General features: G+C 38.5%; 2 protein-coding genes across 2 annotated transcripts in view; one reads left to right on the forward strand and one right to left on the reverse strand.

Moving 5' to 3' along the window:
* The first annotated feature begins 87 nt into the window (after positions 1–87).
* Positions 88–8,598, forward strand: qrfprb (pyroglutamylated RFamide peptide receptor b). The gene is made up of 6 exons (XM_015043015.1): positions 88–613; positions 3,523–3,681; positions 4,140–4,201; positions 4,968–5,203; positions 5,996–6,093; positions 7,164–8,598. The coding sequence occupies exons 1-6, from the start codon at positions 247–249 to the stop codon at positions 7,562–7,564; spliced, it is 1,323 nt and encodes a 440-aa protein (XP_014898501.1). The 5' UTR covers positions 88–246; the 3' UTR covers positions 7,565–8,598.
* Positions 8,599–9,213: 615 nt separating this feature from the next.
* The window catches only part of polr3a (polymerase (RNA) III (DNA directed) polypeptide A), a 28,398-nt gene continuing 16,933 nt past the window's right edge, over positions 9,214–20,678 (reverse strand). Inside the window, exons 21-30 of the mRNA XM_015043014.1 lie at positions 20,466–20,552; positions 20,290–20,372; positions 19,178–19,348; positions 18,746–18,839; positions 18,497–18,589; positions 16,579–16,743; positions 15,379–15,543; positions 13,546–13,677; positions 13,146–13,278; positions 9,214–13,059 (exon numbers count right to left, since the gene is read on the reverse strand). Of these exons, the coding sequence (XP_014898500.1) occupies positions 12,911–13,059; positions 13,146–13,278; positions 13,546–13,677; positions 15,379–15,543; positions 16,579–16,743; positions 18,497–18,589; positions 18,746–18,839; positions 19,178–19,348; positions 20,290–20,372; positions 20,466–20,552 (1,272 nt within the window). The 3' untranslated portion in view covers positions 9,214–12,910. The remainder of the gene's footprint in view (positions 13,060–13,145; positions 13,279–13,545; positions 13,678–15,378; positions 15,544–16,578; positions 16,744–18,496; positions 18,590–18,745; positions 18,840–19,177; positions 19,349–20,289; positions 20,373–20,465; positions 20,553–20,678) is intronic.

A 20,678-nucleotide genomic window follows, 5' to 3' on the forward strand; every position in this document is an offset into this window, starting at 1 on the left:
AGAGAGAGAGAGAGAGAGAGAGAGAGAGAGAGAGAGAGAGAGAGAGAAAAGCATCTGCAGGAGCGACAGCATCTGTCTGTGCTGGGTTAAAGAGTCAGCGCCACATTCACACGCACCTGTAGGATGAAGATGCTGCCTGTGCTCTGAAGAGTTGGGATTTATTCTTTTTTTTTTTTCTTTTTTTTTTTTTCCCCTCCTCCACCACCAAGTTCGCGCCGGAGTTATAGACACTTTTGCAAAGAGAAAATGGCAGCAGCCTCGACAGATTCGGGACAGGGTTCCTCCAAAATCACCCCCGAAGTGCTGCAGGAGATGCTCCAGTTCTACAACCTGAGCCGCCAGGAGTTCATCAACACTTACAACATCCAGCCGCTCGTCTACATCCCCGAGCTGCCGTACAGCGCCAAGACCACCTTCGTCATCATGTACGTGGTGATCTTCGTCCTGGCTCTGGCTGGAAACAGTCTGGTCATCTACATAGTTCTGAAGAAGCGGGCGATCCAGACGGCCACGGACATCTTCATCTGCTCCCTGGCGGTCAGCGACCTCCTCATCACTTTCTTCTGCATACCTTTCACTTTGTTGCAGAACATCTCGTCTGAATGGTTTGGAGGTGAGCTTCAGTTTGAAATAACTTGCGTTTTTCAGTGTGAAAAAAAAAAAGAAGTCATCAAGATGTTGTTTTTTTTCGCAGAAAATGTGATACCTGTCAGGTGGCTGCATGTCAGCGGAGTTATAAAAAAAAAATCACCTGCTCTCCTAAGCGTGTGAACAAATAACATAATTAAGAAGAATATGCAAATCCCTCGTTCTGCACCCAATAAAATAAAGGCATAATACAATAAATCAGAGTAACATGCAAAAAGGTTATTTTGTAAAGTTAATATTCAAATTCAAATGAATCAACATGCTTTATTTATGACAGAGGGAAAATAGATGTTGCCTTAACTCATATGATCCAAGTATCCTCAAATGGATGGTGATGCACCACCAGTTGTTGCTAATCCACCTCATTTGCTTTTGCAACTCCTCTCTAAATCTTTGTCTGGCTGTATGGTCAGAAAGGCAGGCAGCAGAGAGATGTTGGAGTTGGGGATATGATCCTTCACTATTTCGGTCGATGCAACAGATGGTTTGAACTTCTTTCTTATCTCTCTGCTCTTTGGTCCTGCTCTGCATCCATTCATTTTTTTTTTTATTTGGTGGTTTTCCAGGTGTTATTTGAGCTTTTGAAGAGCTAATCAGCGTCTCCTGGTTATAAAAGCAATATCTTGTAGCCACTGTTAATTGTTCAAAAGTAAAATACTAATAATAATGACAGTAAACTTTACTTAGAAATGAACAATGTCACATTTTTAATGTTACAAACGAGACTCATTGGGATGTATGTTCTAATTTATAAACTACAACTGCATATTTAATATATGTTCATTCCACACATGATTTATTTTAGGCAGCTTCTCAGAAAAATGCAGTTTGACAAAAAAAAAATAAAATACTGATAAGAAATCTAAAAGAATCACACAGAATGTTTTTGCCTAAAAATGGCGATGGCTCAAGTTATGGTTCAGAACACACTTCAAAGTAAATTGTTGGCCAGCATGTAAAAGCGACAAGAATGCCTTCAAGGAAGGAGAAACCCAAAGCACAGCTGTAGCCAATACACTGAAATGACAAATAAGCCCCAGAGTCTCAGAAAATGATGATAGAAAAAAAAAAAAGGGGGCATATCAATTTGAGTTAGACGTCTGTGAGAATACGAGCGATGAAGCACCTCTGGCTCCAGCTGACCAGCTGGTCAAATCCGTGACCCGCAAAAAAACAACTAATGACGCGAGGAGAGAAAGTGACAATTAACGGGAGAATAATGAGATTAACAGACATTTATGAACTGGACCGCAACCCTGCTTCTTTTTAAATAGGGAATAATGACATTGTGAGTGAGTAAACTCTACTGATGTCATATATTGCCTGCTTACCAGAATACTTCCTCATGCAGTTTTAGATTTTATTGGCAGTTTTGTTATATTTGAAGACATTAAGAGAAAGTTAAACTCTCCATTGCTCCACATTTTTTATGCATTATTAGTTTTTTGTTTTTTTTTGCATTATTCTCTTATTGTATTTAAAGATTGTAAATATAATTTCATGCTTCTGCACATACAGCAGTGCCTTGCAAAACTATTGAACTTTTTCCACATTATGTCATGTTATGTCCTCAAACATCGAGTTTATTTGAGTGGAAATTGATATGAGACACCCCCACAAAGGAGCTTATAAATTGTGAAGCAAATGGAGGTTAGTCAGACAGCATTAGTGAACAAACATCATATCGATCGAGCAATACTAAAGACAGGATCTCATAGAGGACAGTTGAAGTCATCGTCTTAAAATAGAAAGAACCCAAGACACCTACCCAGACAAGGTCACCCACTTTAATTGACAACCTGCACAAAGAGAGCAATGGTCAGATAAGCAGCAGGAGGAAAAAAAAAAAGACAACTCTGAAGGAGCTGTGCAGATCCACGTTGGGGGCGGAAGAATCTGTCAAAAGGAAAACTATTAGTTGTGCACTCCACAAATCTGACCTTTATGGACCAGTGGCAAGAAGAAAGCTGTCTCTAACAGAAATGAAATCCAGTTTGCTCTATGTCCATTTATGGGACACAGCAAATATGGGGGGAAAAAAGCAAACGCTGGTGGAGGCAAAACACTTAAACCTGACAAAAGGAAAACTATTAGTTGTGCACGCCACAAATCTGACCTTTACATCATTGCAAACTTGTGTGACGGCCTTGTCAAGCTACCTAAATCCAACAGATGCCCGCTGTTCAATTTGAATAAACTTGAGCTATGCTATAAGGACAAAGCTGCAAAACTATTAGGCTGTAGATGTGCAAAGATGACGCAAATAAAGACCAGGTGGCTCTATGTAACATTGACTCTGTGGGGAAAAATACAAATTGGACATGGAAAATGTGGTTTACATTTGCCTTCACATAAATGTCCATTTGAAAAATTAAGCTCTTTAGAAGGAGAAAAAAACTGTTTCTGTGAGTATGGTGGTGTGATTTAACATCTTTTGTTGGACTTTTAAGGAGGGAGAAGTTTGACTAAAACATATTGGGTTTGAGAACAGCTTCCTTAGATGGATCAAAGATGATCTCTTGTTTTAGGTGATCCATCCTTTGCTGGTTGGAAAATAAATTGTGCTTTGAACGACGTGACCAACAAAGATGTACCCAGCAGCACATCGCAGTAAGACTACGGAGAGCTGAAAGCACCTGTGTCTGTTCCCACAAAAAGTTCAGGGTGCGTCAGGGTAAAGCCTGTACTTCGTTATCTGTGAAATGTGTCCACTTACTGCTGTCTAGCGGGAGACGGCTGCCACCTCAAGCTGTGGGGAAAGATGACGAGGTTGCCTTTGTTTCCTGTCACAGACCTCCCTTCCTCACGGTTCTTCATTAACCTCTGCTGCTTTTCTGGACCTTATCTGTTTTACCCCTTTGCTTTTGCCTGCAGGGGTTCTCGTTTGCAAGACAGTTCCTTTTGTGCAGACCACAGCCATAGTGACAGGCATCCTGACGATGACCTGCATCGCCATTGAGAGATACCAGGGCATCGTCTTCCCTCTGAAAATGAGGCGGCAGTACTCGTCTAAACGAGCGTACAAGATGCTTGGTATTGTGTTTCACTTGAAAGTTCCCATGTTTACGTTTTCTACCTTTTATGCTCCTCTGTAAACTATTTTCAACATATCACGCGCACACACGCTCCTGTAATCTTTGGAGGTGAGGGCTTTTATCTTTAAGAGAAATGAATAAAATCAAAATGACATGGAAGGTTTGCTGTGAAAATAACAGTTCTGTTTCGTTTGATGTAATTTTCATACAACCCTGAAAGGCAGTCGAGGGAATCATCCAGCATTGGATTATGTGAGTTGAGTATGGTGGCTTTACACTAAACAGATCAAAGAGATGTTGAGTAACTTGCCTGGGAGCATGTGACTCAAGTGAGAAGGAAGGGCAGTGGCACTGATGACAAAAAGGTTGCTTTTACAATTTTACGGAAATGTTTTTATCAAAGCAACAACTGTTTTCTCAGATAACGTGGGCTTTTTTTCTGCATGACTCCTACAGGGCTTGTATGGATGGCTTCTGTAATCGTGGGTTCACCGATGCTATTTGTGCAGCAGCTAGAGGTAAGTGCCCTTCGTAGCGCCCCATTACTAAACAGCCTTCTATAGCTTCCCTCATTTCACTGGATAATCACAGTCTTCATATGGATCTGTGTCAAGCAAACAATTTATCTTAGACTAGCACATCATCACTGAAGTCAGTAAAAGTGATTACCTTAGTTGATGTGCAGTGGTGATTTTTGGTTCTCTGGGCCGTCGTCTCCGACTGCTGCCTCAAAAACAATCAACTGTTCATGCCATCAACTGTCCCAACGAAACCTTTTGTACAAAAAACCATTTTACTACATATGCAAACACTAAAAGCTTATATAGGATATGCAAAAACTTCTGAATGAACAATGACCCTAAGCATAAAGTGTTAGAAGTTTTAATTCGAAGGGAAAATCTAAATCTAGTTGAGAATCTGTGGCAGCACCAGCTGTTTTTGCAGACATTCGTCGTTCAGTCTCACTTTACCTGGACTACATGCAATGAAATATAATTACAGTAGCAGTTGCTTTTATAAACTACTGAGTGCGATGGGCTGAATCAAACACTTTTTCAGATTATTCCTGCATACTTATTTTTCCTTCCACGTCTCAGTGATGAACTTGGTTGTGTGAAAGCTTGTCATTGCAATGCGACTCTGTGTGGAGAAGGTCAAGGCAGATGACAATTTTTCACATAAATACAGCAAAGCTTAGCAAAAACTGATTCTACTTTATGCGACAACAAATGACTATTAATCCAAGTTGTCAGCCTCAGCGCTTTTCTCGTTACTCATCCCCAGGTGAAGTATGACTTCCTGTACGATCACTACCACGTGTGCTGTCAGGAGAGCTGGAGCTCGCTGACCTACAGACAAGCGTACACCACCTTCATCATGGTGGCTCTGTTCCTGCTCCCTCTGGCAGCCATGCTGTTCCTCTACACGCGCATCGCTATTGAGCTGTGGATTCGCAAGAGGGTGGGCGACGCGTCGGTCCTGAATACCATGAACCACAGGGAGATTGGCAAGATCTGCAGGTGGGTACCACGGTAGGGTTTACTTCAATTAACAAGACGTTTAGTGAGATTTACAGCCTGTGAGTACGCCTCTTTTGTAGGAAAAAGACTTGGTATTTAAAACATGCTGATGTGATAAGTTAGTGAAGAGAAGAGGTAGGTAGACCACATAAATGTTTGAATCCATGAACAGTAATGATCGACATATGGATGCTATTTGAAGACAATTAATGGAAACTTCTTTCGCATCCCCCACTTTAGTTTTTTTTGTTGAAATGGTAAATTGACAATTGGACACAGTGTATACCAATCAGTGTAAGTCCTTGGTAAGATGACGTGTTCATGGGCAATACACAATGACAGCTTTTCACTGATCCTCACCTTGCAGATGGTGCTTTTAAAAAGCTTTTAATGAGAATGTCGAGAATGACAAAGTAATAGGAGAATGCAGGCGCGGAGACTGTTGATGGTTTTCTTTAACAAAGTTCTCCTTAGATGTTGACCTTCTTTGCTTCTCTGCTGTGAACAAGAAGTGCCCATCCGCTTTCAAAGTGGACAAAACCTCCACTGGCCTTCGAACACCCAAGGATTATAGGTTGTAATAATCTTATTTGATTAATTTGACTTTAATATAATCACGTGTTCTTTTTTCTGTAAAGTCGAAGCGGAGGTATTTGGGTGGCTGTTAGGAGCTGGACTAATTCACTGGTACACTTTTATTAAAAAACAAAAAAACTAGAGTAGTAAAATTTGAGATGCGCTTTATCATCTACATAAGTGTTTACTCTTGAATGATAATGTGTCCTTTTACAGGAAAAAGAAAAGAGCTGTGAAAATGATGGTCACAATCGTCCTGCTATTCACCATTTGCTGGGCTCCTTTCCACACAGTCCACATGCTGTTTGAGTACAGTAAGTACGGCTTAATGTACGTCTTGCAGTGAAAAACCGTTTGCACTCCTGATATCTTCCTAAAATTTCTTCTCTTTTGTGACACAGAAGAAATCTTTAGGGAAAGTTAACCTTAGTAAATATGAAAAAGCATTGATCAGATGGTTATTTATAACATCAGGAGGTCGAACCAACCTGGTTTTATGTGGAAAAAGACGTTGGCTCCTGAAGACTTCCATCAAGTGTTTACAGAAACAGGCGTCTTTGACATCGCTGTGGAAGGATTTTTACACGCTCGTTCATGGATTTTCTAGCTTTTCAGGTCATGCAACATCATCCCAGTCAGGTCAGAGTCCAGATTTTGACTAGGACACTTTAAATAAATGTTTTTATTTTTTTAAGACATTCAGAGGTGGACATAGTTTATCTATTTGTCTAATACCCAGTTCCATTTTTTGTCCAGATGTTCCTCTTCCGACAATCTGAAGAATCTTATTAAATATTCCTGCTGTGTGTAGTGTGTCAACAGGAATCCAGTTTGCTCACACCTAAAGATGGGGATATTGAACATGTTGAATTGTCTTGGCTCAAAATCTCTGTGGGGGTGACATGGATGATGTTTTTATGTTTTCGTGATATTAAGCACTTTGAACTGCTTTGTTGCTGAAATGTGCTTTTAGATACACTTGATTGATTGATCGACTGATGCAGCCAGTCAAAAAGCAATGTGACAAAAACAGAGAGGAACTGAAATATTCAGACAACAAAACAGCTGCCATTGCACACCAGAAAGTCTGGTCGACGTCAGTGGCGTCTTTGTGTGGTTTTGGGCTATTCTGAGACCTTTTGTGTCATGTCGTTCCTCTGGTGTTAGAGTAATTTTGGCTCTTACTTTTCTTTTTCTTTTTTTTGCCCTTATTAGCCGTTAAGTAAACTCTGAAATCAGAGCTTTGTTCTGCTTACGCAAACTGAGATTTTAGGTATGCTAATATACTGATTGTTCATGTCTATTCCACAGAACCTTAAATAAAAAACTACACCTTTAACAACTGCATTTAAATTAATTTACTTGTGTATATGCAATTGTCTAGATGATCTGGAAAAGAAGTACGACGGCGTCACCCTGAACATGATCATCGCCATTGTTCAGGCCATTGGATTCTTCAACAGCTTCAACAATCCAATCGTGTACGCCTTCATGAATGAGAACTTCAAGAAGAGCTGCGTTTCCACCCTCTCCCACTGTCTCCGTAAACCGAACCACCAGGGTGCCGCCACAGTCGCGCCGAGACTAAGCGTGCAGTTCATCAAACCACAGAGCAGGGAAGCCTTCGTGAACGCAGATGAAGACAACAGCTCAGAGCAGCGCTCGGCAGAGAGGGGAGCCTCATGCTCGTCATCGCACAGAGAGAGCTCCCTGGGAATTATTGGAGAGAAAATTTCAACCATCCAAACCGAGCTCCCTCCGAACAGCTCTTCTCAAGTCAAATAAAACGTTCGGGCGCTTTCGATTTGCAAATCTGCCGTTTGCGATCATCAGCTGCCACGGAATTGGAGTAGCTTTGAGAACGTGACAAATAAAGACTCGGCGCTCCAAAGCCTTTCGGCATCCTCTGCAGCGCCAGGAGCCGGAGAATGAGGATTTAAAGCAGTCGGAACGTAGAATGAGTTTTATTGTAAATAGGTGCAGCAACGGAATCCGTACTGAGACACTGAAACGACTGTTTGCCATTGAAACTGAGACTTTATTTGTGCTTAAGATGGAATCTGGAACATCATGTTCACTGAGCGTTTAAAAACGATGTTTTATCATGAATTTCTGTGGTTTTCTGCTGCAGCAGCAACTATTTAGAAATGTTAATGAAGAACACACTGCAGTGTCATGCTTGTGGCGTGGAACTGTGGGTGCTCTTCTGCTTCAGTCGTTAATTTGCTTTCGTTGTGCATAAGCTGAAGTCGCTTCACGCTAATTGTGCACTTTATTGCTAGCCTGAAAAATAAAATAAAATAAAAACACATTTGAAGAGATTTAATAATATTATGACTGGAATTTATCACTGTTTAAATTCTAACTGAATGTATTTTTTTAAAGTCAGATGCACATTTGCTACAGTACTGCAACTCAACTCGGTGACAAAAGACTTTTGTTGTTTTGTTTTTGTTTTTAACTGACACTTATTGAGGATTATGGCTTACGGCTGATGAAAATCCAAAACTTAAGTCTCCCAGAAATTTCAAATATTACACCAATAAAAAAAAATAAAAAAAATAAAAAAAAGCAAACATCTTAACACAAAAGTCGACCTACTAAAAAAGTATGTCCTTGTACTGAACAGTTTATGTATACATAAGTTTCCTTTTGTATGGACCTGACGGTCCTTAAGGGTGCCAAGTCCTGCTGAAAAATGAAATATGCATCCAACAAAGTTCATCAGAAGAGTGAAGCTTTTGACTTAACATTTCCTGATAAACAACTGTGCCGACTTTGGATTTGATCAAACAAAACTTTTTCTTTTTTTCCTTCCACTAAAATATTAGTATGCTTGGTCTTATGTGATGCTCCTTCTACAGAAAAATATTTGGAATTTTCATCAGCAGCAAGCCTTACTCATCAAAAGTAACAGAAACGCTCAAGATACAGCATGCAATGCAGTTTGATCCAGTTCCATTTTTTAAAAAACACATGATAATATTCTAACTTATGAGCTGCACATTGAATAATGTGAAAATAAAATCTATAATGTGAACTATTGTGAAAAATGTATATGACGACATTTGATAATTTACACCTAAAGTTCTGACCTTTACATAAATCTCATCTCACATTCTACTGATGTTTAACAAGTCTATTTTGCAAATAAAAAAAAAAGAGACAGCTGGTCGCAGATGCCTTGTTTCACTCAGATTATTGTTACCAACAAGAGTAGTCCGGACCTCAAGAAAACTATTATTTACTGTGCAATTTATAATTGGTGCTGAAAGTGTGTTCCCTTGGGGACTTTTGTTTGTTTTGTTTATAGAGGAAATTGCTGTTTAAATTGCAGATTTGTGGCAGTGTTGTTGCTTTCAGGGACGGTGTAGTTCTCTTGCATGGGCTAAGCCACTTTAGTTGTTTGCAAAAATGAAGCTCTTACATTTTTTACGGAGCCTTTCTAACCTGATGGAATGGGAGGTTAGAAATGTCGATGCCACTTTTCTTTGAAAATGCCAGTGGCCTCAGAGCAAAAATGGCAGTGACCAGTGACCAAAACATTTATTTATTTATTTATCATTTAAATGCTGCAGTTTAAAATGAGAGCTGACTTTACGTAAACCTTTTTGAGTCGCACTTTAGCCACCTGTAACTCCCTGTGATTTAAAGAAGAAATGCCAAGAGGCACTCAAGAGGCACTAGTGACCTCATTTCAGGTTCTAGTAATTTTCACTCAAATGTTAAGTGACAATAACGTTTGAAATGGTAATTAAGAATGTATGATTTTTCTCATTCTGCTACAGACTGATTGCTTTGTTTATTTTTGACACATTTAAAGTTTGTGTTTGCAGTGCATTGCAAAACTATTCACACCCCATGACTTTTTGAAGCATGCGTTACACCATTACAATGACCAACTTCAATGCATTTTGCTGGGATTTTGTGCGACAACTCAACACAAAGGAAAGGTGACACACACACACACTGATACCTAAAGGCAATTTAGAAAGACCAGTTAACCTGACAGTCTAAGTTCAAGCATTTAAATTAATCTGACTTGTTCAAATATGTTTTTAACACTTTTAGATTTTCTTGACCAAACTGTGGGACACTGTTCCTGGTTTGCGCCACCCAAATATTGTCCTACACATTACCGACTTTGTAGCATTATAAAAATCAAAAGTCACAATTTTGATTGTTTATTGAAATTTGCAATAAAAGACATTACCTTTCCTAGCATTGTATCTGATCCTTTCTGGACATTTTCTAACAACTATGTTTAGTCATTTGCATTAGAGATATGATGTTTGAAGAGTTGATCAGCACATGCTTTAAAATCACATTTAAAGAAATGTTTCAGTGGTATTTATTGTATAAGCCTTGGACGACTGATCATTTTCTGAGATTTTTTTCCCTACTGCCTAAAATACTTCTAGTTTGATGCTGAAGTTTTTTGAAAGACAAAGAAACTAAACTCTCGCCACCTTTACATATTAAGCAGCGGATCATGAACTGAATCCTAAAAAGGCCTCGAAACAGGTTCAAAGTAAATAAAAGCAAGAGCATGCTGGGTAAAAAAAGAAAGACTTATAAAGCCTACATTTCTCCCCCGAGGGTGTTGAACCTTAAGCTGGAGAGCTCTTCTGAAGTCGAGGATGCTTCTCCCAACAGTCAGGGAGCCTCTGCAATACAACCCACCAATATGACTCAAATGCATTAACAGAAAAGTCACTACTAAAGGAAAAACTCTCTTCTCTCAGCAACACAGGAGAAGCTGTTGAGATTGAAACAACCCTGTGGGGGATTTGTACATTTAACAGCTTGTTCACATGCTTTCCTACTCTGTTTTAAAAAAATTCAACATAATTTTTTTAATCATTTGTCCAAATGGTAAACTCTGTTTTTAACAAAGATATTATTACTCCTGACTTCCAGGACAGAGTCATTGTCACCATTTAGTTTGTCTACAGTCTTTTTTTTCTTTGCTAAAAAATAAAGCAAAACAAATAGTAAAGAAAGAACATGCTGAGCTCCTTTCGCAGTGCTTGTTGTTTTTCCTCTGCATTTCCATCTTGTCCTATCAACACCATGCTGAGCTTGCTTCTGCTTTAGGTTTCTTCCTGTTAATAGGTGCCTCTCTTTAGCATTGCCTCATGTTTGCTCAAGATGGAGGGACTAAAAGTTAATTCGATGACTTCCTCAGACAAATGACTTTTGAGAAGTTGAGTATTAAAATCCTCAAGTGGTTTTGACAGATTTGTGTCATAATCTGGATCCAACTGGAATGTATTTAATGGGATCTGTATATTACAGCGTCCCGAAAACATATAACTTACGGACATTTTTCATATTGTGTGACTTAACTACAAATGTCCCTGTGTTTTGTTGGAGTTTTATGTGGTAAACCACATAAAACCACATAAAACTAAACTGTGAACTGAAAGAATGAATAGGTTTGTAAACACATCTATTTACAAACCTTTTGCTTTGCACAACTAGAGACAAAAATCTCGTTTTATTCTGTCCACTACATGTCTTGTAGCAAGCTGCAAATGGGACTTATGACTCTGTTTTAATTGGCTTTTTCCAGCTACTTTTCGTCAGATATCAGCTTCAAATAAAGCTTGTTTCTCTGTCCTGTCAGAGGCTGCAGGTGTTCCATTTTCTTCTCAAATGAAGGACTGAATTAATTCAATAGGTTTACAAACCTAAGCTCTTAAGTTTTAAGAGCTTCAAATATTATTTCATACCGTCACCAAAGCTTTATCCCTGTTGGGCGCGTTTCTTCATGAAGCTGTTGGTTCACTAATGTTCTCTAACAAACGTCAGGAGCCTTTCCAGGAACAGCTGTAACTCTTCACTTGCACTTTTCAATCACTAATTGAGTGACTTCTGAAGTTAACTGGCTCTACTGAAGTTTATTCAGGGGTATCAGACTCAGTTGCCCCCCAAGTAAAAATTTATTTTTTACTTGGTTGCGGTTGCAACGAAAATGGATGTTAATGATTCTTTTGTAATAACGAATTCATTTGAACAGATGAAAAAAAAAGTTATTCTTCATCCTAAAACAATTGAATTCAGCCTATTGGTATTTTTAAGTGCCTTGATATGTAAACTGAGTTGGCGCTCTACAGGTACAACATTTAAAACAAAAAAAAACAAAACAGAAAGAAACGTGTCATAACCTCACATTATTACAATTAGTGCCTTTGCGATCTCTGGTTGTAGTTTTTCCATACAGCCAACTTATGAGTTTCAAAGGTGTGTTGTCTCTTAAGAGTGATGGATTCAGTCATTATGATTTATTGATTTCTTGTTCGCCTCTCAGTCCAATCAGCAACTTGTATGTTTTTCATTTTCATGTTTTGCCTTTTTAACCCCAGTTGGTTGAAACAAAGGAATTTCATGCCATGTCCTCAAGTTAAGTGTCTGTTTTGTTTTTTTTATTGTGACTTGCTGCTCCACATAAATAGAGATCTGGTCTGATTAGTTTGGCCACATTGCTAAAACAAATCTTTAATTATGAAACATTCTGCACCCACAATAAATGGAAAACAATTTTTTCCTCTTTAATTTTAGAATCTTGTATTTATTATGACTATTATTGGCCTTTTCTCCATACATACTTTTCAGTGGCTTGAGATGAAATAAACGGTCAAATAAAAGCTGCAGTGAGATTTGAGAATTTAAACGGAGAAAACTGAACTCAAATGCGACTCTTTGTTTCTCCATAATTAGAGGTAACAACTCAAACAGCTACACCGTCTTTCCAATGCAGTTCTGTCATCAATAATTCAGAGGTTTGTCTCCACACTCTGAGAACATAAGGTTATATAATAGAAGAAACATTATTTAGCAGGAAAAAAGGGGAAAAACTGCTTTCCTATTTGTTTTGTAGATCAAAAATAAAAATAAAAAATATTACCATTTATCACTTGCTGACAAGTTTGAAAAGCAGCAGTCTCACAGTGGTGACATCAGGCACTGATGCCAAAAAAAGAATATTATTCTTTGTCAGAACCCTAACAAAAACAAAAACAAAAAAACAAAAACAAAATCAAACTCACAGCGGGCACTTGTAGTAAGATATTCATACCGTCTCTCTGAAGACGGTATGAATATTTCGTGCTGTTTCTTTTGTTGTTGCTATGTGAACAGAGGTATATGAAAGTCTGCGTTGTCAAAGAGGAGCGGCCTGGTGACGGGAGTGGAATCCTTGTCAGCCTTGTGTAGGAGTTTAAACAGTCCCGTTCCGATATTCATTGGAATTCCCATAATGATGCACTCTGACACGCCTGCAATCAGAACACGGGAATCTTTTAATACCTGGATCAGTCACACAAAACAGGTCAAATTACCTGCTATAAACACAAAAGTTTACCGCAGACGGAGTCTTTTTGTCCAAAGTAGGCGGCGTCAAAGAGGTGGTCGGCTGTTTTCTCAAACGAGGCCAGCATGAGGACACTCTCCTTCATTTTGGCTAGTCCAAACCTGGTGATTCCCAGGATCTCCCCCTTTCATACAACATCACACCGAAAGGGAAAGATGCAAGTGAAACACTTAATAGGACACATCGACTATAACCAGATGCGTAGGATTTTATGTAACGGACGGACACTAGTAGGACAACTGTGAAGTGGACGGAATAGAAAACAAAGATCTGAAAAGTGTGGAGTGTGGTTATATTCAACCCCCTTTCATCTGACACCCCAACATAAAATCCTGGACAACCCAATACCTTCAGCGGGCACATAATGTCAGGCGCCATGTTTTCTAAGTACCTTGTAGGACATGAGATCTGCCAGAAGCATGACGTGACGGCGATCGATGCTCATGCCGTGGTTCACCATGGTGTACTGAATCTCATTAATGATAGTGGATCTTGCAGCCTCAATACCCAAAGTCCTTTCAACCTAGATGAAATGTCAAAACACAATCATTTGCCATTTAGTTTATTTTAAAATTAATCCCGTTCCCTGTATCTTAGGAACCACCAAAAACAAACCCACCAAAACTATCTGGCTGCTGAAACACTCAGCATAGGTGGCATTTAGATGAAACGGAAACAAATCAGGATGCTTTAGAAAACTATAACTAGATAATTGGCCGCCAAACTGCAAAGACACGGTTTAATACTGAGCACAGCAGTAAGCATTACTTGTTTTTTTTGTTGTTTTTTTTCAGCACCCTGCGGACTATTATTGTCTTTAAATCACTAACAGAAAGCTCAGACCATGGACAAGCCTTTTGATGTCAGGCAGCATAAATAGAAAGTGGACTGGGCTTAAAAAGACAGATGGAAATGCCATCAAATTAGATAAATATAAAATAATTACCAGTCTTTATTATAACTGGGGGAATGATATCGCAACAGAAACTGAGGGAAATTTGAAAATTAAAAATATGGCAGAATCAAAACAAGCTGAAATGAAAATAGTGGGCCATTATCTTTAATGTGAGATCACTTAGAGACCTAATAATGCTTTGTGCTTTTACAACTCACAATTAAAATTTATTTATTAGATCCTGCAGCTACTCAGCAAACATACTGTTGTCAATGAATGTAGAAATCTGCATGGCAGTGCAGTTGGTAGCACTGTTGACTTGCAGCAAAAATGTCCTGTGTTCTGAATGGAGTTTGCATGTTCCTGTGCATACATAGGTTGTCTCCTCCCACAGTTCAAAGGCCTGACTGTTAAAACTGGGGAGTCTTAATTGCTCATAGGTGCATGGTTGTTTGTCATTTCTGTCTTGATGTTGCCATGGAGTTTCTCACAAGCAGCTGAAGCTGCTTGAGTGAAGGAAACAAAAAATTACAAAAGTGAAATTATTGTCATGATTACTGAAATTTTAATATCACATTTTTATAATTTTTTTTTATGAATTAGGTTTTCTTTTTCTTAATTCTAGGCTTAGTCCTTTTTTAATACTTAGAAAAAAATATTTGCAAGACTCACATTTAATAAATATTACTGGAAACAACAAGTGTTTCAGTATGACAGAATATTCAGGATTCTCATCAGTAACATGCCTCAAATATATTCTTTAGACATTTTCGCCTACTTGTTTCTGTCTTTTTTAGCATTTAGCCCATGGAGGAATCCCTGCAGACCTGCCTCCTGTGCTGTGTGTTAATTAGTTTTAGAAACTGGCAATAATCCAACAACAATTCATCTAAAAAAACAGGAAGTGTTACCATTCAATATCAGACAAATTGCTAAAGATTTTCAATACTTGCATCACATCTAACTTTTACGAAGGATCTTTGCTTGGAGAGTTATTTTCAAGTCGAGGGAAGTTTTTCCAAAGAAGTTGATGTGAATGCAGGACAGGGAAAAGTGGCAGCAGCCAGTAAAAGTGGAAAATATAGCACAATATAGCTTTTTCTCTGTGTAAAAGGCTGCTTTTCAAAAGCTGCGAATGACACTGAAATCATCAATCAGAACAATTTCAAAGCTCCATAAGAGAGCGCAAAAATCTGTACTGAGACAAAAAGATAAATCAAATCCTCATCGCAGTTCTAATCAGTAATTTCCTGCAATTTAAGCTGCGTAATATATGCAGAATGACTGGCGAAACAATTTCAACATGCATGCCCCCCTCTTCACACGTACCTCATACGTGTTGTTCGAGGTGGTCCGGCTCCCGTTGACACCATGCGTTGCCATGACAGCTCTCATGTTGTCGCCTTCAACCAGGAGTTTGTATTTGTTCTTTCCGCTTTGCTCGTCGATGTGAATGACGGCTCGGGCAACTTCAGGTATCCCCTGAACCACCACCTTTAAGGGGAACACGCAGCGAGACGTGGATTTATTTGTTAACTAATGACTCTTGACTTCAATTTGATCTTAATCTAGGTTAACTATAACAGTTTATTTCCTTCCTCTGCTAGAGAATCTCAGATGTGAAACACTGATGTTGTTTTCAGTAGATGGATATTTTGGTATTTAAAAAAAAAAATTCATTTTTATTTGCCTAATGTAATATTCAAAATTTCAAATTTCAAAATTTGAAATGAATATAATTTGAACATTTCTGATTAATTATGTTTTATTAGCTGCAGGTCACGATAATTCATTAATAAAACACAAAATTTTATCTGTGTGTTTTTGATTTTTGTAAACTCATACATTCAAAACACACACAGTATCACATAGTTCACATAGTATCCAGGAATATTAATGGAAAGTTTGATGGAAGGAAAAACTATGATAGGAAAAAAGCTTTACAAGGAACAAATTACCACACCCTTGAAATGTGCAGTTAATACTAGAATCGAAACAGTGTTTCGAATCTATGTAAACTCAGATTCAAAACACACAGAGGAATTTTGGATTTGATATGTTACCTGTAAATTGTTTTTCAATCTAGAAAGAAAACATTTTTGTGCTTTTAGAAGAAAAATACATTTTGCCAATAATTTCTCCAGGGCTCCCTATCCTTCTTGGATCTAGACAGATCAATACTGGTATTAACTGTCACTTCATAACATGCCCACAGAGATGTAACACTCTGACTTTAAAGAACCGCTCCCTTCCATTCTGTTTTTCAGCTTTTTAACATTGTTCTTCAGGCTGTCAACTGTCCGACAGCTGCAGGGTGCTCTTCTTGTTGCTTAAAAGGCTTTTCAAAACTAAAAACTATCTAGAAGTAAATTAAAAAAAAACATACATAGCGAGGAGAATAAAAATCTCCTTTCTTAAAGTCCCAGTTTCCTCAGGAGCGGCACCAGAAAGGCTGGCCTTATAGAAAGGTGAATATTAAAGGTCCTAAAAAAGTAAGTTTTGTATATTTTTATTCAGCTATTTTTTTACCTTTGGAAGTTCTTCTTTTAACGACTGCAGAACGTAATACATGGAGCTTTTGTTGTTCTCCCGTGGCGACACGCAGACCACCGCCTCACCGTGCACGGCGATGTCGCTGGGCTTCACTCGCAGCTTCGACATGCATATCGAGTACCGCACCGTTTCCGCATTCACCTGGCGGACAAAACATCTCTGCTAAATGAGCCGCAGGCGATCAGGCATGACAGAAGCCTGAAGTTCTCTCAGAGCAATAAGAGTGAAACATGTTTAGACAGAGCTGTGAAACAAAAGGATTTCACAGATGAACAAACTGAACCGTGAAATCAATGAAGAGTTTGTCTAATTGAAATCACTAAAAAAATAGATTATCTGTAAAGAACTTCATTTACAATGCAACTTGTTAAAGTACAAGATCTCAATACCATGTTTTCATTATTGAACATATTTATTAAAATGACGAGGAAAAAAACATAACTGAGATTAACTCATGACCAAACCAGGACAGGTAAAAACGACAGAATGAGTGTGGGTCATTCTTTAATTGCCTTTTTCTTTAACTTAAAAGAATAGCTTATAATAGTTCTATTAGATAAGAAGGGACGGCTGCACAGTGGCGCAGTTGGTAGAGCTGTTGCCGTGCAGCAAGAAGGTTCTGGGTTCGATTCCCGGCCCCGGTCTTTCTGCATGGAGTTTGCATGTTCTCCCTGTGCATGCGTGGGTTCAGACAAGGGTGTTCAGAAAATGGATGGATGGATGGATAGATAAGAAGGTGCCTGACCAATAAAACATTTAAAAATCAAAATTAGAAGTCGATCCTGAAAACATACAGGCAACCAGTGCAGAACGGACAAGTTAACATGCTCAGTTTGCCTGTTTCCTGTTGGCAGACATGCAGCAGCGACGGTGTGTGTCCAGTACAGAACACAGAAAGATGCAGTGGTCTAATAATAGCACGCATCAGCCTTTAAGCGTGATGCTTGATTAATTTTGCTAATTAATTCTAAATGATAGACTGAACTATCCCATTGTCCTCTTTATTTCATTTAAAACCAGTCTAAAAATATATATGCTCCTAGATCACTGATAGCAGTGCAGTTACAAGAAACCAAAGGAGTAACAGAACTGCTGCTTTTTAAAAGTTAGTTTTTCCAAAAACAATATATTGTTCAGTCTTATTTTCATTCAAATGTGAAAAGTTAATCTAAATCCAAACATTAATGTAATTTGCCAGATTCTGTACAGACTAATTTCCATTTTCTCCCAACAATAATACAGGACACCATGTTTTTCCAGTTACACTGTCTCCGTCTCACTTTCTGAGCCCAGTTGAAGATCCCAGCTTTGATTTTCAGAGCTTTCTAAGCTGTAGCCACCAGTGGCCCACAGACTGGAACTATATCCCTAAGCTTTAGATCTATGGACACAAACCTCATCTATTTAAACCTTATTTAACATTTTCTTCTGCGTTATACAGGTCCTTCTCAAAGAATTTGCATATTGTGATAAAGTTAATTATTTTAGATTCATTGCACACCAACTGAAATATTTCTGGTCTTTTATTGTTTTAATACTGATGATTTTGGCATCCAGTTCAAGGACCTGTATTTATTTTTTTTTACATCTTCTATTCTAACTGTTCTTGTATAGACGTTCTGGTCTTATTTTAACAAGTAAAATATAAGCCTTATTCTAATATATTCTAATCAATTAACACCGTTTTTCATTGTCCTGTTTGCTCATGATAACATTTCATAGAACATCTCAAACATTACAACGTGACCAAATAGAAAACGAAGAACCCGTTGGCGTGCAAATACTTATGCGCACTAGTACTCGTTGCAACTGAAAGGAAAGTATAAATTATTGAGCACAGATGGGATTCGTTTCACAAATGCAGTGGGAAAGAAAAAGGAGAAACGAGCCGTACCTCCAACCGGAGCAGCCTTATTCTCTCCAGAGAGAGCTTCACCAGGATGAAGCAGTCATCCGGGAGGAAAACCTCTTCAATGTACTCTGAAATCTGTCGAGGAGCACATAAAAAAAAAAAAAAAAAACGTGGATTAATTTCAGTTCGGCACTTGAAATTGTTCACGTTTCACATTGCGTGTTCACTTGTGACCCACTGGTCAATTTCTGCAGCACAATAGCTCCCGTTTAGAAGATTAGGAAAGATTACCTCTCCCAGAAGCGTTTTCTCAATTCTCCCCTTCACCAGCCGGGCAAAGTCTGCGTCGTCTTCCACGTCCAAGTGAGCCGTGATTATAGGGGTGCTGCATGGTGAGAGAAGAACTCTCAGTTGCTTATTCAAAACAAATTAGGGGCCCGTTTACTACTGTGACACAGAACAACATTGAGTAGCTAATTTCACTCTGAATCAGGTGCTAAAGCTGTAGACTTGAGGAGCTTTTCAACAGGTTAGGACGACTCGTTAAAGCACGTACTCCTAGCCATTTGAATTGTAGTTATAACTAAAATATTGCTCCATCTGACAGCCATAAATTACAGCCCATTTCCAAAGATGCACCATTTCAAAGAAAAGTGTCACCTTTGAAAAAATAAATCACTTTCGACACAGGGAAGATATTGAATTTTCTCTGTAATTACTTACCTTATATTCTTGGAAGCGTTAATAATTTCTTTGATGCGAGGCACCCCCAGAGTGATATTCATCGACGCCACGCCAGCGAAGTGAAAGGTTTTCAGTGTCATTTGAGTGCCTGGCTCTCCGATGCTCTGGGCGCAGAGAGCTCCAACTGCTGAACCTGGCTCCATCTGAGCTCTTTACCAAGAAGTAAAGGTAGTAATCAGTCTCTCAGCAAAGACAGCAAAATTGGAAGCATACAATTCTATGTTAGAAGATAAGATTAATACGGATCACGAGAGAAGGAAAGAAGTTGTTATATGCCTCTTTGTGATTGGCTAATTCTACTGTATAGTACTTGCAAAAGTACCCATACCACATTACTGCAGTTTTAACATTAATAAAAAGGCAGGTCATTTCATTTCAGCCCCAAGTCAATTTGAGTATAGCCTCTGGATCCAAAAACCAGATTGCCAATTCCAAATGAGCTATTTTTACAATAAATGAATAAATAAATAAAAAAGATCTCTGCAGAGGAAGAAATCACACATCTAGTGAATGCAAAATGTCTCTCTCTTGTTTTTTTCTTTTTTTGTTGTTTTTTTATTTTTTACAGGAACTACAGCAAATACTTACTGGCACAAACATTTGTCCTTTTCTCAAATGGGAGACCGGTTTACAGTTTAATTGCAAACAGTTCTGTCTTGTAAAATCCCACATGTCATCACATGAGAGAGTGTCACGTTTTACTGACGTTCTTACAGCAATGAGATTAGGTTGGCCAACTGTGGAATCAAGTGGCCAATGAGAACAACTACAACAGCTTTAGATGCGCAACATTTTGTAATTTTGCTTACAACATGACAACATGTTTAAATGGTTTAAGAGGTACGAATACTTTTGGAAGGAATAATCAAACATTGCTGAAAAACAGGCAAAAAAGATCATTCAAAAATAAACACTTGACGCCAACACTTGAACACGGTTTTCCAAATGATGTGGACAGACGTTGCACTGGCTTCTGTATTGCTGAATGTAACTATTCTAGTACAAAATTACATCGCTCGTCAAATACCGGATATATCAAAAAGCATTTAGAATAGAGACTCGATAAAATCAAACCACCATGAGTTTTGTACCTCATATACTTGTCTCTGCAGGTTCCTAAAAACTTCTCGAGTTGGGTTGGGGTAATTCGGTCCAACTGATAAAGAACCTTTGGCTGCAGGGAATAAATAGTTTAAAGACAGATTTATAAGAAAGATTAGATCTAGTGCCGCCATGATCACACTAATTTTTCTTAAACTGTCAATACCTCAGTAGTCCCGTTATCATTGATGCCATACTTGTCTCTGGTCTTCTTGATCCTCTCTGACATGGTCTTTATAAATTTCTTTATCTCCTGAAATAAAAGAACGAGGCAAAATCAAAAGGTCATTTAGGAACAATCTTTTGAATGAGATGTTTGTGTGATATGCAAAATGTTTCATTGTCATGCAAAGGTTAGACGCTGCAGTAAACCTGTTAG

This window comes from Poecilia latipinna, unplaced genomic scaffold (genome assembly GCF_001443285.1).
Source record: "Poecilia latipinna isolate Pla-1442-1.1 unplaced genomic scaffold, P_latipinna-1.0 Scaffold611, whole genome shotgun sequence".
NCBI classification, from domain to species: Eukaryota; Metazoa; Chordata; class Actinopteri; order Cyprinodontiformes; family Poeciliidae; genus Poecilia; species Poecilia latipinna.

Excerpts from the sequence above, each read along its gene's own strand:
- qrfprb (XM_015043015.1), top strand. The coding sequence starts at position 247 with ATGGCAGCAGCCTCGACAGATTCGGGACAGGGTTCCTCCAAAATCACC. Across the intron at positions 614-3,522 it reads CTCGTCTGAATGGTTTGGAG|GGGTTCTCGTTTGCAAGACA; the intron begins GTGAGCTTCAGT and ends TTTTGCCTGCAG. Across the intron at positions 6,094-7,163 it reads CCACATGCTGTTTGAGTACA|ATGATCTGGAAAAGAAGTAC; the intron begins GTAAGTACGGCT and ends GCAATTGTCTAG.